This window comes from Archocentrus centrarchus, chromosome 8 (assembly GCF_007364275.1).
Source record: "Archocentrus centrarchus isolate MPI-CPG fArcCen1 chromosome 8, fArcCen1, whole genome shotgun sequence".
In the NCBI taxonomy this organism is placed as follows: Eukaryota; Metazoa; Chordata; class Actinopteri; order Cichliformes; family Cichlidae; genus Archocentrus; species Archocentrus centrarchus.
Window position 1 is genome coordinate 4,951,385 of NC_044353.1, and position 27,032 is coordinate 4,978,416.

Below are 27,032 nucleotides of genomic sequence, written 5' to 3' on the forward strand. Positions count from 1 at the left end.
ATATAAGTCCTCTAAGTTTTTTCAGTGTTTTGTTCAGTTGGGATACCACTTATTTTGAAATTATAAAAGCATAAGTTATTTAGCTGATATATACAACACACATGGTTTGCTTTAATAATTTGTAAACAAACAGAAAAAAGCTCAAGAACAGTCATAATTTGTTTGTTGAAGCCTTTAAGTTTGTCTCCAGTTATTTGTGCAATTACACAGACATGTTTTCATTCATACCACATTTATCTGTATTATAAAAAAAAACTTCAACTATGAAAGACAATACAGTCCTAAATAAAAAGGACAATAAAGGCTGTATGGCAGCGAATGAACTACACTACTTTTTAAAAAGAGTAATTGGCTATAGAGCTATACTGCATGAACAAGAAATATTGCACACAGAGAAAAGGCTCTTGGGATGACATCATTATTAATTAAGTGAAAAGAAGGAGCAGAAGTTTGTGAGATTAGTTTGAGCAAATTGGATGAACACAGATATCTGCCTAAAGCAGTCTATTAATCACGCCTCCTTCAAATGTCCCTCATTTTTGCAAGCACTCTCCAATACAGGAAGAAAAAAAATCATATGTACAAAGACAGTAAAGTTGGAAAAAAGAGAACCTTAAACTGACATCATTAAATGCATATCTGACATTAAAAAAATAAAGTGGCACATTAAATTAAATAGATACTTTTCTTGAACATCTGGGTAATCTTTCATGTCCCACAATGTAAATCCATTATAAATTGATAATAAAAGAAACGATGCACACTTAAGAAAAATGTGTGACAATGTATATGAGCGTACTTCAGCATAATCATAGATCTGAATGGAATGAGATGCTGCTTTCCTGCCATTTAAATTACACAGTTCAAACCACAAATAACATCGCATTCAAGTTTTTATATACAGTAGCTGACAGCTCAACTATCTAAAGAAACAGCAATCCTGATCTCTTGCTTGTACCATAAACCCGATCTGCTCAGTGTCGTCACTAAATAATACAATTTCATATTTCTTGACATTTTTGGAACAGAAATTGCAAGTCTATAGAATTACAAAGGTTACTCTGACCTTTAATGAAGACATATAGTAATTTGGGGATCTTTATACCATAAACTGCGCTAGAATATAAAAGTTGGATGCAGCTTTAAATCTGCAAACTGAAGTTTGATTTTGTGAGAAAATGACCCTACTCAATAAACACTTTCTTGATGAGTTTATAGTTTCAACTGTTAGTTAAAGGCCTTCTGTAATACAATCTGATGATCATCTTGTAAATTATGGCCCCATGTCTAATAAAATAGATGACAAAGCTGAGTATGCTGACACCCCCTCACTCATGAAGCCTGGTTAAAAAAACAGTTGGCAGCAGTAGAAATGCTTAAGTTGGTGGCTACATCCATCTTTTATAAGTAATTCTTTAGAAATCAAGCTTTTTAAAAAAAAAAAAAAACTAATATTTGGTCTTGAGTTTACTGCAAGAGTTGAAAACCTAATTAAATTTTAAGATGGGACTTGCCTTTACAAGGAAGCTAATTTCTTTTTAGGCATGTGTCAATTTTCTTTCCTTGGGCTTTGAATTGGGACTAGACAGCCAGGACACAACTTGCTTGTAACTTTTGAAGCAACAACTTTATCAAGCAGCAGCACGACACTGCATCGAATAGCCTGCAGTTAAAAAGTGCAATGGCACGCTTAATTTTTCCTGCACTTAAATAGAAATTGGCCTTAAAAAAAACTGTTGCTCTTTGGCAGTCATTATGACATACTATGGCGAGTCAATTTGGAAAACCTTAGCCCTGCAGGAATTCCTTCCATCCGCACTTCTTTTAATAGTACAAAATTTGGACCCCGACTGTCTCACAATCTGGACAGAATCGTCATGCAGGAACCAAGAAAACCTCTTCTACTCTGAAAACGCTGAAAACAGTATATTCAAAGGCTTATTAGCCCATAAATAAATCTTATTCAGGTAAAGTTTAAACAATTTTCAACAAGAATCAGAAGGCTGATATACCTAATGATTGTTTTGCCTACAAAGTTTGAGACTTCTTCAATTGACATTTTGAGGTATATGTACTGTAACATCTATCACTGTACATGTTTTCGCTGCTGGTTCTGCTGGTAAATTATAATCAATAATATTGCACAGAAAGCAAAGACAACAAGATGTGTTATAAATGCATGATTGTTCAATTAAGAGCATATGGGATTCCATACAATAAGGCATTGCTTTAATGAAAACATCTCAAACATCTCACAGTTTAATCAATGTTTCATTGACTGGCAAACATGACGTCCTCTTTAGTACCTGTCGCTTCAGCCATTACATCAACAAACTATTACATGCCCTATGCACCTCTTAACACTGACTACTTGATGTGTAGAGATGGAAGCAACTGGCCAATCACAAACTGAGAAGGATGGGCACAATAGCATTATGGATGACAAAGCAAGGATATGGAAATTAAGTAAATTCCAATGATCATCAGGCTCCAGTTTCACCTGTAGATTTATTTCTGCAGATCGAAGCTGCCAGTCAACACTGGTAAAAGGTTATTTCATATACAATCATTCTATGCTACAAGCACAGTAAGAAAAGAAAAAAATATTCCCCATATATATATTAGATCCACATATTTTGCAGACATCTGTGGAAATAATGCTATTTGGGGAAATTTGCCTTATCTAAAACAAAATGTTTACGTAGGAATCAACGATTCCAGGTGGGAGGAAAAAAATGCCAGAGGGCCAGCTTTTCTAGGTTAATGCTGCTAATATAGCCTATTTACAATCTTCTATTATATGCAACAAAAATAGCCTTGTTTTTCACTAATAAGCTGATATGTTCTGGCCATTCACAGAAGAAGAAGAAAAAAGAGAAAACTTAATCGAAAAAAAGGGAATTCGTTAATTGTGCTTTTTAACCCACAAATCCACTTCATCATCGAAATGGGACAATTCAAGAGGCACCATCTGAAGTGCTTAAATCATGAGAATTGCTAAAGCTATAACAAGGACTGAAAATACAAATAGTAAATATATTTATATATTTATAAAGTTGATACAATTCCCTTCCAGTCCCATGTCCAGTTTAAAAAATATTTTCCTCACGTTGTCTAACGTCCGACATGAAGGATCTTTGTGTCGCCGCGCAAAGCCCTTATGATGCTCTAAGAGAGAAATGTCTTTGCCAGGGTTGATTCTACTTACCCAAAATCTGGATGACACAGAAAGCTTGTGCTAAAAGCCAAAAGAGTTTTGTTTTTTTTTCCTAAATGCAGGAGGTTGTTTTGATGAGAAGACTGAATGTTCTGTTGAGGATCCTTCTGTTGATGTTCATGGCGGTCTCAGGAATGCTTATACTCTGGAGTTAAACAGTTACCTCATTCTTACTGGCAGTGTGGTATGTGTGGTGGTGGTGGCCAGGAATGTACTGCAGGTGGTCCACCGTGTGTGTCCGTCGGGAAGCAAACGCCTGCCTCTTAGACGTGGTTCCTTGGTGGTTGACCGTCAGAGTGTTGTAGGAGTCGGTAGAGGCACTGGGTTGAGAGTGCATCTTGGTCACCTTGTGGCGGTCCATAACTGGCGTGGTGGGCATCAGCATGTCAGCATGAGACATGGCCCTTGCCATGGCCTTCTCCCGGAACTTGTCACGCCTCATTGCTGGGGACAGCAGCAGCGGATCCTGGGAATGGAGGCGATCTGCTGAAAGCAGCTGCTCCTCTGAGAGGTGGCGACTGCTTCCATATGCTGCGGCTGCCATCACGCCGTATGAAGACAGGCCATAGTCTCCACGTCGTGGCGTCCTGGGAGGAGACAGGACATGGTCCTGCGACATGGCCCTTTGGACTCGACGGGGACGCTGCCGCTGCTGGTGTTGTTGGGGTTCTGCATTCAGCTTCACCATGTGGGTTGGTCCCCGTCCACCAAAGTCAGGATGATGCTTCCTGCTGTAGTACTCATCTATGTCTTTATCACCTGAGGGGTTAGAAGATAAAGATCATCAGAGCGAAGTATTAGTATTGAGTCTTACTGGCATTACTCTGGTTGGCTGTAATCTTGGATAAGATGCCCACCTCTCTCTTTTCTGTGGTCATTTGGGTGTTAAAAGCACTCTGTCTAGTATTACTGAAGGTCAGGCTAATGTTATTTGTGTGGCGGTTGTGCAGTGCATCTTGTGACATTATTAAGTCAAATAACAAAACATCCTGATCAGCTGTGGTGTCAGATTAAACTGGTCGCCCACAAAAACATGATCCCTGTGGTAACAGCGGCAGTAAGAAGTGATAATGTAATCCCACACCAGTTGGACAGCCCTATTAAAAGCAGTTTCAATTGTTTTGTCCTTTTCTTTCATGAAAAACAGGATAACACCAAGCTCTTGTCAATGTATTCGTCCTTCAGCAGTGAGAGCACTCATCAGCAGGCCACAGTACTCAAGAGTTCATGCGTGGATGGTGCCTGAACGAGCAACCAGTCATTTAATCCTCTGGCAAAAAGCAGGTCGCTGCTCCGCTCTGTGCACACACTCCTAATGGTAAAATCATTACCGTGGTAATAGCCACAGGTAGCTCTCAGCAGACTTTTGTCTACCTGGTTTTTGGCTGTGCTCGCAAAAAGGGAAAGGCTACCAAGGAGGCTGTCTGATTAACTATTGTGCTGAGCAGTTGTTGCCTCTGCAGCAGTTAATTACTGAAGAACACAGAGGTTGAATTGCCGCTTTAGGACTATACCACGCTTCACCGGGTCGTGGAGAAAGGGGATGATGGGAATTGTTTGTCTGGATGCTAATCTCACTGGGAGAGATGTCATGCCTGGATACAGAAGGTCACCTTATTTTCTCCCACTCAGAGGTTTTAATGTCCACTACTCTGTGCATTCCTAATGAGGGAAGCCCAACTCTTGCCTGTGGCGATGTGGTCTATCATTCTTCCCTGAAGGGTTTGTTTAGATATGACATTATGACAGGAAATGTCAACCAAACTACAGACACAACTGACAAGCTGTGGGCCATCTCTCTATTAACCCCTTAACTGGCAAGGGCCCGGTGACGGGCCGTTTGTAGTCCCTTTTATATGGCAGGCTAGACCCTCCCATTTTTATTGACACGTCATTCGGCCAATCATGTAACTGGCTGCACCAAATCACCTGACAAAGCTACGTGACGCCCTCTGAGTATTATTGGCTCTGGGAAACCCATTTCTTAACATGATTGGCCGAATGAGGTGTCAGTCAAAATGGGCGGGTCTAGCCTGCCATATAAATGCACTTCATTCGGCCCGCGGACCAGACGCAGCCGATTAATAGGCTATGAAATGGGTTGTTCAGAGCCAATAATGACCAGAAGGCGTTATGTAGTTTTTGTCAGGTGATTTTTTTGCTGCCAGTTAAGGGGTTAATAGGTCAAAGTGACGATTCCAGTCAATAAGATCTCAAGAGTTACATTCTGATAATAATATGACAATAATGTGTAATAATAAGAAACAAAAACACATACCAAAAAAATGCTGCTGCCATGATTCTATATAAAAGATGTGTGTAACCTCAGTGTGAAGATTATGTATAAGAGTCTTAAACTGGTGTTCATTCTAATGCCACCAGGGGGCACCTCCTGTGGTCCATAGGCAGTAAAAAGATGGACGTAGCTTCTTGGTCCTAAAAATGAAGCCAATACCGAAGGGCCTTAAACCTACATTCTATCTATAGGCCATCAGATGGGGATAGCTATGCAAAAAGACTTCCTGTCCTACAGAAGTCTATGAGAAGTGACTTTCTGACTCAACCTCTACGGACAGTTTCCTGGTAATTTTATTGTCTTCATCACTCATTTTGGGTCAGACTGAATAAAAACTTTGGTCATACCATGTTTCAAAAGGGAGGATTATATTGGTGTTTCCTGCTTGCTCATTGAGTTAGCAAAGAGCTAATGAGCTAGCGGTTTCACAGTCAGACTCACCCCTCCTTATATACTTTTTTTGTAACCAAGATGACAAGGGCAGAAATTCATCTGCCATCATCTTGAGGCTTCAAAACAGGAGTTCACAGACCAACAGGTGACAACACTGTAGCCGTGGCCATCTTTTATACTGTCCATTTGTGGATAAATGTTGGCCCACTCTTCTTGTTGCTTGAGTTTGTGACTTGAGGTTTGTGGACATCTTTTTGCACAGCTCTTTTAAGGTACCACCACACCATTTCAGTTGGGTTGGCTTTGCAACACCTTGATTCTTTGTCTTTTTCAGCCATTCTGCTGTAGATTTAGGGCCACTGTCCTGTTGCATGACCCATTTTCAGCCAAGCTTTAGCTGTTGAACAGATGGCCTCACATTTGACTCTAGAAAATTTTGCATTCAGAGGAGTTTATGGTCAATGCAGTGGCTGCAAAGTCCCCAGGTCCTGTGGCTGCAAAACAAGCGGAAACCATCAACACCATGCTGACAGCTAATATGAGGTGTTTGTGCTGATATACTAGGTTTGATTTTCACCTAATGCGGTGCTATGCATTATGGTGAAACATCTCCACACTGGTGTCTTGCAACAAGGACATTGTTGCAGAAGTCTTGTGCTGGGTTCTGCTTAATAGTGCCTGGTAAGGGTGTACTTGGTTTTTCTCAGAACTACATAAAGTCCTGTTGTACATATGATTATAAAATGGTTGCTGCTAGATGGATAGACTAACATTGTAGTCAGTGGTGAGTTGTGTTAGCAGTAGTCAGACTCAGTTAGCAAATCAAAACAGGAACAGATCAGAAAGCAAAGGAGGCATCTTCCTGTAATCAGCTGAAACTATCATTTTTTTCCCCGTTCTGTTACTGAGGAAAGTTCAGCCACCCTTGAAAAGGCCTGCTTCTCTATACCTGCCTCTGCTTCCATTTGATTTAGATCCTATTCTTTATGGATGTACACATTACACTGTTTACACTTTAAGTGGCTGAAATGATTTAAGAAGGGCAATGCAAATTGCTTGATCTCATCTCAGCGGTACTGATAAAATGCAACACTTTACTGTTAAAATGATTGCGAGAGGCTGAAGGGTCCCAAACGTGAAGCAGAGCTACAAACACAGGAAATTGCTAACAACTGCTAATTAAACCCCAGCTCCCACTCTGCTAGATTACTTTCAGTATAGCCAGTGTATTTATGTGTCAGCTATTGATCACAGAAGACTGTAATCATGTAATGCACTAACACTTGTGAAACTGGTGGAACATCAATTATAAAGTGATCTTTAGAGGTTTGGAGGAGGAGTGGTGGAATGTAAAAAGGGGATGCAGCAATATCATTTAGGTCTTTCTTTCTGGGAGGATTATAGGTGGCTTATTTTTTTTTTCAAAAAGGTGTTTTAATCCCTTTAAAGGGTGATTAAGGTGAAAAACAGCAGAACCAAATATGATTGGTTTCTCCTCCTTTGTGCCGCCTCCTTGGAGGAGCTAAGCGGGTTATTTTAGAGCTGCGTCCTCAATCTCTGCCTCGTTGACATCGTTGAAGGACGGGGAGAATGGAAGTGTCTCTCTCTCTCACTCACACACACACACAGAAATACACACACAAAATAATTTATAATTGCCAATTTTTAAATTGCAAATAAACCATACTAATTTAATTTAGTAATCATCATCTCTCCAGATGGTTTCATTAAAATTGCAACTAATTATATTACTTTTAGGCTCGTTTCCAAAGACCTCACTCATGCTTGAACTCCTTTTTCTTCAAGGGATGACTTTGCTTGCTTGTTTGACAAATTTTGCCGGGTTCCTGTCTCAAATTCGAAAAGCTTCTTTGTAGATCAACACGATTCATCTCTGTGATTTCTGTGTTTGTACAGAGCTCCAGCGAGATAAGAGCAAAGCCCCTGAGTTGATAAGTGAAAGAAAGGGCAAACTTTTAAAAGACGAATGCAGAATGAGCTGAAAGGAGATTGCTCTGATACGTGTTTTTCCATCACATGCAATGTAAGAAAGGCTAATGAAATGTTTAAATGGCTGTGTCTCTGTTCATACCTTCTCTTAAGATTGTTCCTGGCACTTTAAAGTAACTTTAAATTTAAATATTTGAACCGTTACATTCAAATGTAAGACATCATTGGTTAAATATGCTCTTTATGGTTGCTATATCTTGCAAAATTTTTAATGGTTAAATAATTTTTTTATCTTCTGTTTTAAGAACATCGCGTCCTTTAAGACTGTAACTGCTTTTAAATGTGGTAGAATTGCAACCACATACGATAGAGCAACAATTTTCTTTGTATATAAAACCAGAGGATTTATTGTGCATTCATCGTGTCCCTGAGCGCTGTATCCTTCCTCTAACGGTTACCGTTTTCATGTACAGCTATGGCATACATATTCATACACTTCATACGTATTATTATAATTACGCTTCTGAAGATTCTATTGACGTATAGTGAGTTGAAATATTTTTGTTTTTCTATTATAGGTCTTAAAGGGCTACATATAATGAAATACACTATGTAAATAAAATTGCCATTGGTGCAGAACCCTCTTTGCAGCCAATTTTTTGCCCAAGACCCAAGCTGCAGTAGGGTCTGCTAGCTGCTTTGCAACCCACCTCCACTCCAGCTGCTCCTATTATGATTTAGCAGATTTAATCAATGTCATGCCTCCTGTCACTGATGCCTGCTCTGTTGTGTATAGGGGACCCTGACCAAAATTGTGGTTACATTTCAAAATCAGTTTCTCTTTTTAATGTTATAGAACAGTATTTAGAATCTATTTTGCTAAAAATGTGTTTAGGTACCTTCAACCTAGTTGTTGAGTTTGATTCAATTTGGCTAGAACCAAGTGGATACATAACCCAGAAATGCCAAGCATGAAAAAGGCTATATATATTAAATATTTGATTGCAAACTCTCAATACATGAGTCAACTTAATGGACCCTTACAATCTTCTACGTCCCCAGAGTGTGCCTAGAAATTGGCAAAGCGACGGTTTAATGGCCTGTGTTTGAATTAATTCACAAGATAAATTTAAAATTGAATATGCAGCTTCATATCACTCATTTAAACACATCAAAAAAACCAAACAAATCCTGTTTTTATAAAGTAACTGTTTTTAAATAGTCAAGAATTTGTATTTGCTTTCTTCTTCATGCCTCATGTCCTGTCTTACTGTGCAATGAAAGTAAATTTAATGAGCGATATAAATATTTTGCACTGCCATTTAGCTCAGCTCTTTCCCACAAAGTAACATACCTCAGGAGACTCTGCGCTTTAATGAAAGTTAAATAAATGAATGAAAACCTGGATAATCACATGAAACCACTTTACAACCCAATGGGCGATGCACCAGTCGGGAGGTTAAAACGGCAGCGTCCACGTTATGATGAAACTGAAAATGTCACCACGAGGATAATGAACTGTAGTATTGGTGAGACATTAAAGTGCCATCCGGTTGCTGTATAGAAGCCATTCAGCTGGGAAAAAAAAGGCTCTTAATATGTCATTAAGAGACATTAGCAACATGACATGGGCCACAGATGGAGCTAAATTACACGCCAATTAGATGTCAGTCTATGAGCCGATAGATGAGTCGATGGGAATGAGTATGGGGGCTCTGAGCGTGTTGTCGTGCATTTTAAGAAGTTTATTTCCCTAAAAAGGTGAAAAGCGAGAGGACTATCTGTATGATGAGCCAACAAACATCTGGAGGTAGTTATCATGATGCATGTCTCTGTAATGGACATTGAGATGTTTCATCAGGCCAGGCGTGATGAATCTAACAACCCTTTAATGCACAGACATGAGGGTGACATCATCGCCTACGCTTTTTTTTAGCTTGTCAGTTAAAACATGGCGATGGAGGACGACTGAAGGACCACTCGCTTTATCTATGCAAAGTATTTACTTAAGTCAGACTTGAGGGCCAGCTCGTAGGAAGGTGGCAGATGGCTCAGGTTCTGGAAGGATCTGGAGAGGGATAGGTCGTAGGGCTCCGTGGCTGAGGTCAGGATGTTGTTCATCCGCTGGGGTCGCTCTACAGGGGACAGGGGAGGAAGTAGTGCATTGCAGTCAGCACACAGTTAGTCAAAAACATGGGCTATACACTGAGAGTCTTTACTTGGGGGGAAAAGGAGGATAGGAAAGGAAAGTGATGCAGTGGGAAATGCGCTTTGAGAATGATTGAGCAGGACTACAGAGCATTTAGGGGCTGTTTGACACCCTCTGCTGGATTTTTTTTAACTTTTGGTTATAAGCACACCTGAGACACTGAATACAGCATGCTGGAGTATTAAAACTGTGAATGCAGGCAGGGAGATATTTGAGGTTATTTGCCTTGTTTTATTAAACAGGTTTTCCTCGCATCTAGTTTTCATTTACCACAAATAGTCAATGTACAGTTTTCCACTATAACTACACCCACCATATTAGATGTGTATGCTGGCCAGATTTGGGCTGTTTAAAACTTAAACTAACAGAAAAGCCCAGTTGTTTCTGCTCTTTTACTCCAGATGCTCCTTGTTCCTCCTCCATTCACTCCATTGAAATGATGTTGCACAGATTTCAAATGATTTTTTTGCATTTTTCTTTTGAATGTGTTTCCAACATCACTGCCACCCATCTCATATTTAAGCCTGGTACATGCCTCCATCCCCATAAGAAAAATCTGTCGTGACATTTGGGTTGCTTATTTTGGGTATACATATATATCATGAGGATGCCAAAAACTTGGATCTGGCTCCAAATGGTCACCTCTATTTTCCTTGTGAACCATGGTGTGTGCTAAAAATGTCACATCTGAGCACAGGCTGAAGGTACGAGTGCACAAGCATGTCTACATGCATTTCATTGATGGATCAGTGCAGATGGCATAGAGGAATATTACTGTAACAGCTGGAAAAGATGAACAGTTATGCAGAAAACTTTGCAATCATTTGTTTCATGTTTCCGCTTCTGTTCACCAACAGCTACAACCAGTTCGTCAAACAGGAACAGTCTGATAAGTGAACTATGCAGTGAAATTAAGTGACTGGCAGATCATCCAAGAAGAATGGTATTTAGCACAAATTAGCCGGTATGCTATATGGACAAAAGTCCGATTGCCACAGGGGAGCTCTTCTTTTACATTTGTAAAAGAAGAGCTCCCCTAATTCGAGCATGGTGCTCTGGTATGTGGTACAATATTATTGCGAAGTGGAAACATTTGGGAAAAACAGCAACTCAACCATGAAGTGGCAGACCACATAAACTTAGAGCGGGGTCACCGAGTGCTGAGGTGCATACTCTGAGTCTGCTGACTCAGTGACTGTGGTATTCCAAACCTCCTCTGGCATTAACATCAGCACAGAAACTGCACCCTGGGAGCTTCACAGCACGGGCTTCCATTGCTGAGCAGCTTCTATAGGTGTAATATGTAGTTGGCCCAGTACGTTTGACCATATAGCGTATCTAGTTCTATGGGATGCATGTTGCAGGCTATGGCTGCTACATGCTAACCAAGATTTCCAGGATTTAAAAATGTTTAAATATGGTTACTTCTGCCTTCAAAAACTGAAGATAATAACCACAATATTAAACTAAAAGAATCTAGTTTCTTGGACTGGGATCCAAGTTTTGAAACTGTAGTTTTTCCTTGATGTGTCTTGACTGAAACATACTCTGAAGGTTAAAGGAAGAGATAACTTGTTTGGATGAACTGACCAGGAAATCCAAAAAATTAATAAGTAGATATGGCCAGTATCTTAGAAATGACTGTATATGTTTCTTTGGTAAGGCTGGACATTTTCTGAAGTTGCATCTTCAATGAAATGACTAATTTGTCTTTGCAGTTCTGAGTCAGCGGGAAACTGCGTCAGTCATCTGCATCTAAGCAGCTCAAGCAACAGATCATTATCGAATGCCTTCAGCAGTTCATCTGGGGATATCAGTGATATGTATGACACCATTACCACTCCCTGCACTGCATGGAGCTCCTGTGGCTTCAGAATTTAGGACGTCCAGTCATGGGTCAGGAGGCGCAGTGGGTGGAAAGGGCTGGGATTCAGGCAGGGACACGGGTGCTGGATTTAAAAATAGGACTGGGCGACTACTGCAGCAAGGAGGATAGGGACACACAACACCAAGGAACATATGGTGTAGAGGGGAGACATTCACAGAATAAGAAAGTGTGTGTCTGTGTGTGTGTATGTGTGTGTGGGTTTGTGGGGAAGATAGAGCCGGGTAGGTTGGGTGAAGGAGGGAAAAAAAAAATGTGTGAAGAAAAGATTTTAAGGTTGGACTAAAGGTCATGGGTTGCAATGCAGCAACGTGAAGTTTTGTGACTGCAAAAAATACACAAGCGCTTGAAAAAAAGGAAAGAAAAGGAGAATAATGACCCTCAGTGTGCAGGAAAGGAATTCAGTCTCTACTGTACATGATATATGTGCAAAAAAAAGTGATGAAAAGATACACATAAACATCACGTGTATGTGTATTACTTACCGTATCTCATTTGTCTGTGGGCTAACAAATCCAAGTGAGAAAGAAAGGATCAATAACACTCATTGTGCACAGTACGTTTCAAACTAGAGGTTGCCCTTGGTCAAAAACAATACTGCGAGAATGCCGCCAAGGGTTAACAAAAACGTCCAAACCGGCAACTCTTGAATTATGCATTGCAGCTATGATCCTCATCAGAAGCTAAATAGACTTCAAAAGTGCTGTTTGAAGAGTTTTATTTGGTTCTGAAAGCACTTTCCAAACCCATTTTCCCATGAAAGGCCGTCCTGTTTAAGAGGCAGACGAGCGCGGGCAGGATGTGGATGGCGGCGCTCCATTAATGGTAAAAAACTTTGTTTAATGACTCAACGACAATAGCTTTAACCTGAAACACTGACACAAAACATTGGCCTCTGCAGTTTCAGAATATCACAGAGAGGATTTCTGTACGTAATTAAGAATCCAGGTTCCCGCTTTCATTTCACAGTCATTTAGATGCAGAGCCATTCAGTAATTCCACAGTGAAAGGCGGCTCCCCTTTCACAGAAAATCGCATTTAGAAAAATAGATGGGATGCCGTAAGAGCAACTGGGTTTTCAATAACTTGAGCAAACCGCACAGACGATCCTTTGATTATCACACTTTTTGCTTTTCATTTTCTCTGAGGATTTCTTTATCAGCTCCTCATACTTTAAATTACCTGTGAAAGGCATACTTTTGTTTTTAAAATTGGAAATAGTCTATCACAAAAATTGCTTGGCTTTCTATCACTTAGAGATAATAATGCATATCATTTTGGAAAATGAAGCCGGTGGCTCCCGTGACATCAGGCTAAACTAAAAAAAAAAAGAGTAGATCTCATTATCAGTCTAGGTTTACACAGTCAATGGCTCTGCCTGTAATTACATATCAGCAGTCAAACAGTTTCTTACCCATTTTAGGTGTCAGTGCAGTCAGGTCCACGTGGCTATGCTGGTAGTCATGGTGGTGGTTTCCTGTTATGGGAGGAGCAAAAGGAAATAAAGTGGTAGGTTCAACTGACAAAAAGAAAATTGGTTAATAACAGTTGCAGATGCCTTTTTGGATTTTTTACTTGATTTCATTTATTATATACAGGAAAAGATTAAAAGCATTAAAAATTTTACACGTAACTGGCCTGACTCAGTTAAAAGTGGTTAGCAGCAAGTCAAAAACATGTTATACAACCAAATAAAACATAACCTCATAGTATCAAGGTGCCAGTTTGAAAACGGTTTGTGAGCAATGTTAACGTATCTTATGCAATAAGAAATCCAAATTCAGTTTTTAGAGAACTCAGTCTTTTGAATCTGAGAGCAATTTTTAATGTTAGCTTAGCTGGTCCTGTTCAATAAATCATACAGCCATGTTATACAGGCCGTCTGTAGCTGTAGTGCAATATAAATAACCTTGTCTTGCTTTGACGACCCGTACACCTTGGGCATTATCTATGCCGCAGTGTTGAAGTAGTGAAAAACTGACCTCTATGAGTTCAGCACTACGGGCTCTTCTATAATAACGTGACAAATGTTACTCTCTCAGAGTATCACTCAGCCTTTCCATCTAGTCAAGTCAGTATTTGCTACATCCCGAGATGTGAAAGCTTTGATTTGTTCAGTGTCTCAAATGAGCAGTAAACTGCCACTGCTCACTTATGAGCCTGTAAGTGTTTCTTCCAGTTGACAGAATCCACTCTTTAGCACTACTTTACCAGTATGATTGATTCTAGCCACTTTGTCCGGGTGCGTGGAAGCAGCTACACCTCGTGGTGATCCGTCTTTGCAGTGAATGTGTCATTCGATGTTGCACTAATATTGTAATGTGTTGTTTTGGTGGGTACAGAACAAAGCAGCATCTTGTGAGACCTCCATCACTGAGCAGAAATGGGAATTCCAATAAGTGAAAATAATGCTTTTATTCAATTACATTTTTTCCCCCTCTGAACAGCATACAACTCATGTAGTAGTTGTGCCTTATCTCCATTTAAATATGTTCATCCATCATTCAACAAGAATACTAAAGACAGTGAAAATGCTGCTGATAGCTTGTACTGTGTGAGCTCTGAAAGATTGGTGCCTGTAGGTCAATGATGTCACTTTCCCAGCAGGAGTGCATGACATTTCTGACAAGTGTTGACTTTTGCTAATATCCTTAATGTGGTGTTGGTGGAAATCCTTTTAAATTTAGACTGAAAGTGATGTTTTGAATGGAAAAACTTTGCCAGTTTAATGGTTTTGAGTAGCTGTTATGAAGCACGCCTTTGGTCCGTCCTCCACGCAGCTGTACTCTGTTTTCCAATCGCACAGGTTTGATCAAGGGACCAATTATAGCGGCTAGAGAAAACTCAGTTAAATTACTCTTCTATGAACAGGAAATGAAAGTGGTTTCGTACCAAATAAATAACAACCTTTTACTATCTGCATAATTGGAGAAACTGCTTCTTTCCCCCAGAGCAAAGAAACCGACTGCTAGATGAATTTCATGCATTAAAATGTACCACAAGTGTTCAACCAAGGTTCAAAAGTTTATCACCCAGCAAGGATGGTTTCTCTTTGAGGTAATCTCCAGTTAAGCGTGTGTGTGTGTGTGTGTGTGTGTGTCTGTGTGTGTGTGTGTGAGAGCTGAGTCTCCCCTTTATATGTTTGAATGGTATCACTAATATTGTGCAGTCAGTCTGGTACTAGACCAAGCATATTTTGTAGAAAAAAAATACTAATCCTCAGATGAATAAAAAATAAGATCTAGTCTCAGACATGACACGTAAAAGCAGGGAGCACATTCACACCGAGTTCAGTTATTCATGAGGCTGGAGACTTTTTTTTTTTTCTTTAGCTGTGTTTGGTCAGCGAGCCAACATCTGATATCAAATGGAAGCAAAACGCTGCAGCAACATGCACAAAAATGTAAGTCTTTACCTTCAAAATAATCTAAGAGCTAAAAAACCCTGTTACATGATAACAGTCATGGGCATACAGAGTGAAATGAAGGTGCTCTGATGCAAATATTTATCTATTTCTTCATTTGTTTTTCTTCATTTGTTTCACCAATAGAGAGCGCCAACTGCATCATGCGAAGCCGAGACCAGAATCTGATTTATTTTTTTAAAGACGTCCTCTTTTACCAAAGCCTGAAGCCCAGCAGGACGACAACATATTGAAACTCTTCAGGCTATGCAGTCTGTTGCAACAGCAGTGCACAGATGCAATACAGATTCAGTACATAGATGATGCTTAAAAATGTGTGGCACTGCAGAAATATACTGACACATGGGAATAATGAACAGCCTTCACCAATCTGAAGGATTTGCCATCAGGTTTTTCTTTTTAAAAACAAGATTTGCTCTCATTGAAGCACTGGATGATAAGCGCTGACTGACAGTCGGTGCTTTTAGCTCGTCCTGGATGTTTTTGACGAGGTTCAGACTGAGACTCAGGACAGTCGAGTTCTTCCACACCAAAATGGGGGGAAAAAAAACTCAGACTAAAAAGGTACAATAAGAGAATAATACAGACAAAAGAATTTATTACAGAAGTTACAGAAATAACATTTACTCAATATATGAAATATGAATACAGAAACTGGCAAGTAAAGTATGAACACTACACTCCTTCATGTATTTAATGGCTTATGAAAACACAAACATTATTTTTCATCCATGGCCAGCGGGTGTTGTTAGATTATCTGCTCTGCATTGCTTGGGCAGGTTTGGGAATGTTTACTAGTGTTGGATTGACAATCTAGTGTTGTCAATCTAATATTTTGTCGTTTTCACACATGGCGCGAGCATTGTGTTATTCGACTCTATTATAGTGTGTTACGGTCCTCTGCAGCCCCTACTCACCTTGCAGTGGCAGTGCAAGAGTCTCTTGGTATTGCCAGGGCTTAATTGTGAGTTGTCTCCACCTGACAAAGTACAGATAAAAGTAAGCCCAAGGTCAACTCGGGGTGCAGCTTCTTGCCTTCATGCTGTCCAGGCTGTCATTTTTAGTATTTTAAATAAAACCAATGTTTCTAGAAACTCTGGTGTCAGCCTCCACTTTATGTTGCTGCTTATGAGCCTGGTCGCAACAATGACTCTCTTACTGTTCATCATTAATGTCTTTTGCATTTGATTTTTTCTACTTTTGCCATTTTAGTGTCTCATGTTTGCATTTTGACATTCCAACACACAACACACAACAATTCTGTGCAGGTTTGGTGAAATAATCAAACCGCTGTCCAAGACTAATCTTCCCTTCATGAACTCATACGTGTCTAAAAATTATAAAGTTAAAAATGAATCCATTTGTCATTTTAAAAAAATATATTTGTGGTTTTATTGCCCACAATCCCCACATAAATAACTAACAGAATCTGGAGCCAAATTCCCCAAAACCTTGTGCAGCAGCTGATGCTAAAGTGTTAAACTGCAGTCATCCAAGTACCGAATGGAGCAAATGTCAGTTTTATCGTTCACACCGAGTCATTGGGATCTCAAATGCATCAGAGTACATGGAAAAGGAACACACTTTCTCAGTGTTAATGCATAATGCAGCAGCTCTCACTGTCAGTAAAGTGTGTCACATGGATTGGCTGTAGTAATTCAGGCAGATATGTCACAAATGAACCAAATGCTTCCAGGTTCCAGCGGGTGGACAGAGGGGGATCCCACTGTGACCCAGATCCATTTTAAACGCCTCGCTCTGGGGGAAGCTGATGGACAGACGCTGGCTACCGAGAGAGCCCGTGCAATGCCATTATGCTGGCAGAGTGTGAAGTACCATGTGGACTTGGCGGGACAGATCACCTCATTTTGCCCTTCTACATATGCGCGTGTGATGGAGAGGCCAGGTGACAGAAGACAGAAAAGTTTCTCATTACTGGAGCTACTCAGGACTTTAACCTCTAATGTATCTGAGAAAGATGCATGAATTTACAACTGAGTTATTACTACTAAGTTAACAAACAAGAGAACAGAACAATTAACAATGTCAGGTCGAGAAATTCCATGTTTATCTGAAAATAAGCAGTTTAGAAATATTTTGTATATTTTTTTTATTTCAAAGTAGTAATCATAAATAATGAGGAACTCCTTCCTCTTGTTTTGACTTTTTGAGCTAGAATAGTGAAGCTGACTGACTAATTATATAGCTAAACATATGAAAAGAGAGTTTTTTAATTGCAACACACACGTTGTTTGTGGACATTGGTGAAAAAAGAAAATATACAATTAAAAAAAAATCAGCAATGCAAAAGGTCAAACCTTCAAATTCCTACAATAATAAAACTCAAACATTTTCACTACATATGATTGACAATGATGAGGACTTCCTGTATGTCATCTTGGACCACACCTCTTAAGTTCAGCTCAATCCCATCTGTGTTTGCCAATAATCAATCTTCTAAAATATTTTTAGCAATTTAGCCACTGTTAATTTTTAGGCTCTGGCCCAGGAACGTGTTGTCCCAGCATAGACAGTATGAGCAAGGGGGTAAATCTGATGCATACCCTGGATAATCTTCCTTTCTGACTCATAATCTACAAAATGGACTTAGTGTGTTGTTCAGTGTGACCCGGAATGAGTGATTGAGCCTATAAACAGTATTTACAGAGGTGAAGACTTCTATAGGTGCAACCACAGGCGCCACCCCCGGCACGCCTGCCTTAAACCTGCACTCCTGTCTTCACTTTTCAGACTCGGAAGCAACATCCATCTTTTATACTGTCCGTGGTCCCAAGACACCGGCTGGTGTTGCAAACAATTTGTTACCTTCTTCTTTCTTTCACCACCACAAAAAAATGACCTGCTGCAGACATTTTCTTGGAGGATGCACATGAAGTTACAAAGAGTCAATACATTAAGAGGAACGACTTTTGCTAAGGCATGAAACTGATGCTTTCAGCAATTTATTGGCTGTTACCCTTCTTTGATGAGCTTATGGAATTTTATAGCTCATCTCAGTATACTGGGTATTTGAAAATTCTCAGTATGATTTTCCACTTTCTGCACACAGCCCTAATTAAAGCATTTCTCTATGCACATGACTTAATCTTATTTCATTCTACATGTAAACAACATCTGACTGAAATCATCTCATCCTGTAAAGACTGGGATTTAAAGGGAAAAAAACAGAACAGTTTCACCAGTGATTTACTTTGCTGATGACAAATCTGTTAATTTTCCATCTCACATCCTGCTGCAGTGACAGTTGCTTCATCCTGCTTATTTAAATGCTGGTTTCTGACATAAGCACATCTCCAGAGAGGAACAAAAGAGAGCAGCGATCCACACAAAGTCTCTGAGCCTTACCCACGCGCCGCCGTGCGCTTGACCAACGGTGTTTCAGGGAGCACGGATTCTTGGAGTCTGTGAATTACTAACAAGGATAAGCACAGATTTATCTGATGTCTTCTTCGATATGCCAGAAGTCACATCACACAAAGCTGCCGTTATCCTTGCCGTGAAATATAGGACTCCGTGAACCGGAAGGCTGAAAACAGACAGGAAACCTGAAGGATCCGGGTAAGCAGGTGGGGTTGGACCAAAGTGCAGGTTCTGGAAAATGGCCTGCAACTGCAATTGACTGCAAACCAATCTTTTTTTTCTTATTTTTCAAAAATTACCAAAAGTTTGCTACTTTGACACTCCTTTCTGCATACTATAGAGTGCTGTTTTCTTGGTTTAGTATCAGCATCCTTTGCTCCACTGATGAGAAATCTCTCCTGCAGCCTCCAGTGTATTACAGGGTCTCTCTGTTAACAGTTTCTCCCGTTTAAACAAAGCCACCCTGTAAATAAATGCTTTTCCCACTTTACTTGTGCACACAGAGCCCCGACCTTCACCCCATCCAACAGAACGTCCAGCCTTAATGCAGCAAAAAAAAAATGTAGCACAAAAAAAATACACAAAAGGCCGGCATTAGTGTAAGTGTTTAAAGTGCAGATATAATTATGAAAAATGTTCCAAGATCAATTTTACCAAAAGATCCAAGAAGGCTCACAAGCTTTACAGGAGACACGACATTAAATCAGCTATTTGATGTGTAATGGATTATAATAGGAATGTAGAAAATGCACAGCTTCTGATATTTGGAAACTATGCTCTGACCTTTTCATTCCTCGTGGGGATGGACACTGAACTCTGGACACCACAGTTATGATACTTACTGCTCCTTTGAGGGCCAGTGCAGCCGGAGCAGTGTCACCGGAATGGATTGAAGTTAGCAGCACCATCAAGTCGCTGATGGCTTATGTTTTAATAAAAGTGGGTATGCCGTGTCAGCATAGCAATAAACTGAAACTAACTACCTGAGCCACATTTCAGTGCTTCACCTCAGTAAAAAGAAAATATTTCTTTTTATTAAAATTTCTGCTTTGCATCAACACTCTCAGAAACCAAAATGCCCACAGCCTCTGCATTCATTTCAGAGTAGGTCTCATTAAATGTGGTCAGGTAACAAGAGGTGATGTATGTAATTAATGAGCTATGAGGAATTTCTGTTCTGGTGTCTTCTATCTGTGCGATGTTAGGCAGGCTGAAGGCAAAGAAGAGAGATCATAGACAAGCTGCTGAAGACTATGAACACACCACGTGGAAGGAAAGCCCCAGAACTGGAAGATCATACATATAGTATGTGCTCATTTCATGGAGTGCCAAAATTAGTCAAAACACAGCCTTCATTGTTAGACTCACAGACTGTATATAAAAGATGGACGTAGCCACTGTGACATAACTCGTTGGTTTGGAAAGTCCCAAACTGAGAATAAGAGACATGGACAAGCAACTTCTCAGTCATATGAGAAATCATCACCGGCTCTATCCTCTTTCATGCTACCAAAATGTACTAAATGAACATTGTGTTGTATTACTTAGTGATGAGACAGGTACAGTGTTATGAAAAGACAAGTGACCCACAGACTTCTACACAACTTTCCGTGGAGTTTCTCTCTGCTTGTCATTAGAAAGAGTTTTAAGGCACTTCTGCACTGGCTCCACTTTTCAGAAGTTCTGTCTTCTGTATAGATTTATTGGTGAGACCTGATTCCTGCTTTTTTATTTTTAAATGAATTTAAGTAAATTCCTGCAGCTAAATTCAAAAAATGTTAATCTACATATGCAGCGCCACACGGTTTTTGAATAACAAGTTGATCTTTTGTTGAATCTTTATCCCAAATAGGATATTTACAGCCTGTTTTATGAAGGCAGATTAAAGCTAAAAAAAAAACAAAACATAAATTTAATAAGGCTCATGGCAGGAACAGAAGCAAATCAGTGAAAACTCCCAGAGCATTTTAAGTCTCATCATATTTGATGTAAAGGAAAGACAGGAGAGCATCCGAAAAGCAAATTTTCCAGTTAGTTATTTTCCATAATTGCGCTCCGTGTTTTCCCATAATTACATTGGTCGTTTGCACCAAGCAACTGTTGATAAGCAGGCTGATGAAACGATGAAACGAAGGAGAAAAGTCAGGTTTTGTCAAGACACCACAAACTGGAAAATTGCAACTGAGATCTTTTAATGACTTTGTAATTATGAGGCAGGCTCATCTGCTCATTGGCATTTAACAGAGAACTCACAGAATACTAAAATTAAATGTTTATGTCTTTCCCTTCAGTTTGGGAATGCATTTCATTTTAGTTACAGCTAATTGGAGTTTGTGCAAGTTCTTTCATCAGTCACGACTGCGCGGTCAGGCGTCATGCGAGAGTCATGAGTGAACTAGAAAACCACACCGAACAAACAACTGGAGAGTGCTCTTTGTTTAGGCTCTGATGTGCACTTCAGTACTCCAAAAACAGGGGAGAGAAGTCACCGTTTCCAGTGATTTAGTATGTTTTTTTTAGCTGTTTGCCACTATTTCAGTCATGCCTACGGTTCTGACAGATCCGTGCGTGTGTGTTTTCAGAGAGCTCTCCCTCCTTGCCGAAAAGAACAGACCGGAGAACCGAGACGACTGTCTTGGCATTACGTGACGGCTTCCCACCAGGGGCCCCCGAGGCCGAGGATCTTTGTTTCTCCAGTATCGATTAGGGATTGTGTGTCACAGCTCTTGGATGCATCATGTGCGCCTGACATGCTTTTTCCAGTCAAGAGGAGGCACAGCCCGTTGTTTTCCCCTCTCCGTCTGACCTTGTGACTTTTTAACAAAAAGAAGAAAATACTGACAGACCCTGCAGGGTCGAAGAGCAGTGACTCATAGGTGTGGAGGGACAAAACTGAGCTATTTCCTCATTTTCCAGGCTTGTGCTCCCGTTTAGGACATGTGCTCTGTATTTTGCATTTTGTGAGATATCACGAGGAGTTAAAGCTATTCAATAAGAGACTCTCCCATTTGTATTCTACTTATCACATAACACATTATAAGTAAATTAAATGATTCATTCTTCTGCTTAATTTTATTTCTGGCTGTTTGGAGAAGGCACTTAAATTCAAGATTAAAGCTTCAAGATCATTCAGTTCTAATTAATTACACGGATTTAATCTCATCTAAATCACATCGTCAACATGTGGCTACTCTTTTCAGCCAAGTGTGGGCCACAGCAAACTGTGGGGCCTTGAAGTTATTACAGGTGGTTAGTGAGGATTATTCATAAAGTGGGTGCTCGTTTCAAATTTGTAATTCTGCTACAAATTACCATAAATGTTTATGATGCAAGAAATTCTAACTAATCAAACAAAGCCACTGAATACTAAGTGGGTCTTACTGTGCAGTACTGTAGGTGACAACGAGCAGATTCGTTAAACACCCAAATGAGATGCAAGTTACAGATATTAGTTTTCCCCAAAGGTGGGTCCTCCCTTAGAGGCTGGGTGAGTTGCATCTGGCTCGGATGCCTCTTGGACACCTTCTAGATGAGGTGTTTCAGGCATGTCCTACCAGGCCCCAGGATAGACCCGAGACATGCTGGAGAGAATACATCTCTCAGCTGGCTTGGGAATGCCTTGGTATTCCCCTGGGAGAGCTGGAGGAGGCAAGAGGACTGCTTAGACTACTGTCCTGCATGCTGGACTCAGATAAGTGGCAGAAAATGGATGGATGGATGGATGGATGGATGGATGGATGGATAGATGGATGGATGGATGGATAGATGGATGGATGGATGGATGGATGGATAGTGACAAAATAAACACTGTGAACTGAGAATCAGCCTCAAAACACAAAATCAGAATAAATCACAAAGACGAAAACACATCTTCTCAGTTTTGTCTATCACAGTTGTGATTAAAGGATTGGTTTGGCCAGCAGAAGGCTGGGAGTGCTGCTCTATTATCTAAAGCAAGGTGATAAGGTGAGCCATCTTCCTATTAAGATATTCAACAGAAAGATGACATTAAGTTTAATATTATCTCTCCATTTAGCTCTGTTTTTGGTCCCCTTCATTTTCTGATGCGGTATCTCACTGTGGTCTCTGGGGCTTGGACGAAGGGTTTTTCTGTTCCTTGTGGATTTTGTGATTTATTTGGTTTTGAGGCTGTCTTGTGTTTAAATTTGGCTTTTTTTTTTTTAGTAATATTAGTTAGATTGCTATTTTCCTTGGTCATTTATAATATACCCTGTTTAGAGTCCTGTGTTGGGTTTCCACAGTGAGTTTCAGCTGTGTTCCCTGGTGTGTCTTATCTCCCTGATTACCTCGTGTAGATTGCTCCTCTGTTCTTTGTCGTGTCCTCCACTTTTCCTGTGTGATCTCAAGTTCTGCATGATTCTTAGTTTTTAAATCTGGCTCCAGTCCAGCCATGTCTGTTTGCCAGCAAATAAAGCTGAATATTTCTGAGTTCAGTCCTGTCTTCTGAGTACTGCATTGGGGTCCTAGCCCTGCCTGCCACATAGTTGTCCATGACACTGACTCTTCAGCTTCTTTATGCTGCTTTATGTTCACCAGTAACTCTGCTGCAGTTTATTGCTGTGCATTTTGACTGCAATGGCTTTTTAGAGGTTTTTCACTGAAAATAGATCCGGGGGGGACAGCCCCAGAAAGTTTAGGGAAATAGAGTAATTTAATAATATTCGAGGATGCTTTTCAACTCATCTCTATAGTTTGTCATTACAAGCAACCCCTTTTAAAGTACACATGATTTCATCCATTGCTGATATCAATCAGTGAACCTTCATTAAATATTAAATATTTAATGAAGTTAAATATTTAAATATTACAGTTAAATATTACAGTTTTTCTTTCTGTCATGATATAAATGCTGTGTCAGAAGGAAAATGAATATTTTACTATATTAATGCATTTTCTCCACTAGCATTGTGTGATTTTTTACTCTGCAGACTTTTACTCTACATTGCCAAAAGTATTCATGACCCATACATTCATAATGTTTGTAGAAGCAGTCTGCATGCCTAGGTGCTTGGTTTATACACCTGTGGCCATGGAAGTGATTGGAACACCTGAATTCAATGATGGAGCGAAGACTTTTGGATATAGAGTGTATGTTTGCCCATTTATTTCCAAGGCTAACTTCAATGTTCTTGGAGGAAACAAAAGAGAAATAGCATAAGTATCTTGCCCTTTACTGGCTACTCAGAGATTCCTTTTTTTGGGCGGTTCTGGTGGAAGTGGGTGTATTTTTTATAGCTTTTCTGTCTCCCTGCATGTCTTTGAGTTGCTTTGTCTCCTTCACACTTCTGTCACATTCACAGAATTAAAGCAACAAGCGCCCGTTTCTCTGCTGCCTCCTGAGTAATGTGTGATGATTACAACAGATAATTACATCTATTTACATATAAATGTGATTGATATTTTTCCTACAGAGCATAAGCTTCTTTAAGCTGCTGCCGGAGATGTTTGGCACTGATCTTGTTATAATCTATCCATAATATTTGGATCCTCCATCTGAAGTTACCTAATTAAATGATCATTCACGACAAGCAAACAATTGGAGATGATGACGCTAATTAATGACAGCGGAAGGCTGTGAGGCTGTATGTGTTGAGAGACGCTACTATGGCATCTAACAGTGTTTATTCGAAGACTTGTGATTACAAGGAGTCAGATGTTGTGTTTTCTCAGTTGTAGACTCAGAATGACTGCAGAGGCCACAGGCTTAATTGATGAGGTGCTGTCATCCACAATATCGACCACCCTCATAAGAATCTCAAATCAACACTCGAGTGATAATGCCAGCACTCGTTAAAATCTGAGCGCAGTGGGACTTTTGGAAATGTCAAGACAAACCCAAATGGCTTCAAAACAGGAGGACCTTTTTAAATAGATGCCACAGACCCCATTTTCATAACAACGAGCAACAATATCTTGATTGTGCATTCATAATTTTCAGATCAAAATTCGGTGCCGTCTCCCTGTTGTGCTTTTTCATTTTTACTGCCCCTGCTTGAAGAGACCATTTGCTCACCCCGTGCAGCCTTGTGTCAAACATGCCCTGCAGTCAGGTCGCGCCTCAACAGGTACTTAGTCAGACTACTTATTAAAACTTTGGCTTCGAGCCCAAAGAGCTTCTGGGTTCTTTTTTTTTTAACTGAAACATGCCGGCAGCTTGCCAGTTGGCTGCAGGTGCAAAACATGTCTGGTAGGAGGTTTGACCTCAGGTCAAAAATTATCCTTCATTTCCTTTGACATACTGTAATAATTCTGACACTCCTGAGCTGTTGAGTATCATGGCGTACCACATCTCATATCTGCGAGATGATTTTATACACCAGGGGTATCAAATTCAGCTCCACCAAGGGCCACCCTGAGGAATGAGAATAACATTAAGCACTGAACATACAGTATGCAGTCGTGGCCAAAAGCTTTGAGAATGACACAAGTTCCTTTTTGCCATCAGAATGAGCTAAACCCCACAAAATCCATTTCCACGTCATTTCAGCCCTGTCACAAAAGTGCTTGCTGACATCACTTCAGTGATACTTTTGTTAACACAGGTGTGAGTGTTGATGGGGAGTTTGAATGCAGATTGGATGCTTTAAAAGGAGGTGGTTCTTGAAATCACTGTTCTTCCTCTTTTACCACAGTTACCTGCACGAGTGTTGCTGCTAGTAAGATTACACCTAAATCAACCATATATCAGCTCATCAAGAACTTCAAGGACAGAGGTTCAATTGTTGTGAAGAAGTGCCAGGAGCGTCTCCTAAAGGTGATTCAGCTGCAGGATTGAGGGCACCATAAGTGCAGAGCTTGCTCAGGAATGGCAGCAGGCAGGTGTGAGTGCATCTGCACGTCCAGTGAGGTGAAGTCTTTTGGTGCCTGGTGTCAAGAAGGGCAGCAAAGACGCCACTTCTCTCCAGGAAAAACATCAAGGACAAAGTGATATTCTGCAGAAAGTACAGGGGCTGGAGTGCTGAGGACTGCGGTAAAGTCATTTTCCTGATGAAGCCCTTTTCCGATTGTTTGGTGCATCTGGAAAAATGATGGTGCAGAAAAAAAGGTGAGTGCCACCATCAGTCCTGTGTCATGCCAGCAGTAAAGCATCCTGAGACCATTCATGTGTGGGCTTGCTTCTCATCCAGGGGTGTGGGCTCACTCACAATGTTGCATGAGATCACAGCCATGAATAAAGAATGGCACCAAAACATCCTCCGAGAGCAACTTTTCCCAACTGTCCAAATACTGTTTGGTGAAGAATAATGCCTTTTCCAGCATGATGGAGCACCGTGCCATATGACAAAAGTGATAAGTAAGTGGCTCTGGGAGCAAAACTTGGGTCCATGTCTGGGAAACTTCCCAGACCTTAATCCCACTGAGAACTTGTGGTCGATCCTCAAGAGGTGGATTGACACAAACTCACAAATTCTGGCAAACTCCAAGCATTGATTATGCAATAACGGGCTGCTGTCAGTCAGGATTTGGGCCAGAAGTTGATTGACACCATGCCAGGGTGAAATGGAGAGGACTTGCAAAAGAAGGGCCAACACTGCAAATATTGACTCTTTGCATAAACTTCATGTAATTGTGAATAAAAGCCTTTAAACTTGTGGAATGCTTATCATTACACTTCAGGTAGTATGGGACATTTAATAAAAACCTAATACGTCCTGACGTGAGAGCAGACTTTAACTGAAGCAGCTTAAATGCTAAATGAAGGGAAAAGCTTTGCTACTTGTAAAGCCTAAAACAGTAATTAGCATGCTTTTCAAAGCTACACACCTTGAATATGAGTTTAAAGGACTCGGAAAAGATTTTGTCTGGAAAAAAACTCTTTCAACTAGAATTATTTCACCACTTTTATTTAATATAGGGACATTAAGTGAGCTAAAAGTCTTGTAGGTCTATTATGCAAAGTCATTACTTGATTGAAAATGGCTTTAATGCTGTTTCCATCTGAGCTCTTTTATATTTTAATTCCTAACTAGATGCAACAGTGTGGATGAGTTCAGTGGCTAATTAGAAGACAACATTGAATTATATTTGTCGGATTCGCTCATTTTAATTTGTCAGTTTTGCAAAATCAGACACAAATTTAGGAAACACGCTCCTCATCCACGGAGAACAAAGGAGAAAAGTAAGTAAACCCTACTGTGAGAAATCATTTAAATATAAGGATGCATATAATAACAGTATGGGACCGTCCTCAAATATTTTCCTACCCATCAGCCCCCTGACTCATGACTGCCTGTCCTCTCGCTCAGTAACAAAGGT

General features: G+C 40.2%; 1 protein-coding gene across 1 annotated transcript in view; it reads right to left on the bottom strand.

Moving 5' to 3' along the window:
• The window catches only part of LOC115784262 (protein shisa-6-like), a 64,748-nt gene that overhangs the window by 24,743 nt on the left and 12,973 nt on the right, over window positions 1–27,032 (bottom strand). Inside the window, exons 2-5 of the mRNA XM_030735422.1 lie at window positions 13,365–13,427; window positions 12,436–12,456; window positions 9,863–9,991; window positions 3,381–3,976 (exon numbers count right to left, since the gene is read on the bottom strand). Coding sequence (XP_030591282.1) covers window positions 3,381–3,976; window positions 9,863–9,991; window positions 12,436–12,456; window positions 13,365–13,427 — 809 coding nt within the window. The remainder of the gene's footprint in view (window positions 1–3,380; window positions 3,977–9,862; window positions 9,992–12,435; window positions 12,457–13,364; window positions 13,428–27,032) is intronic.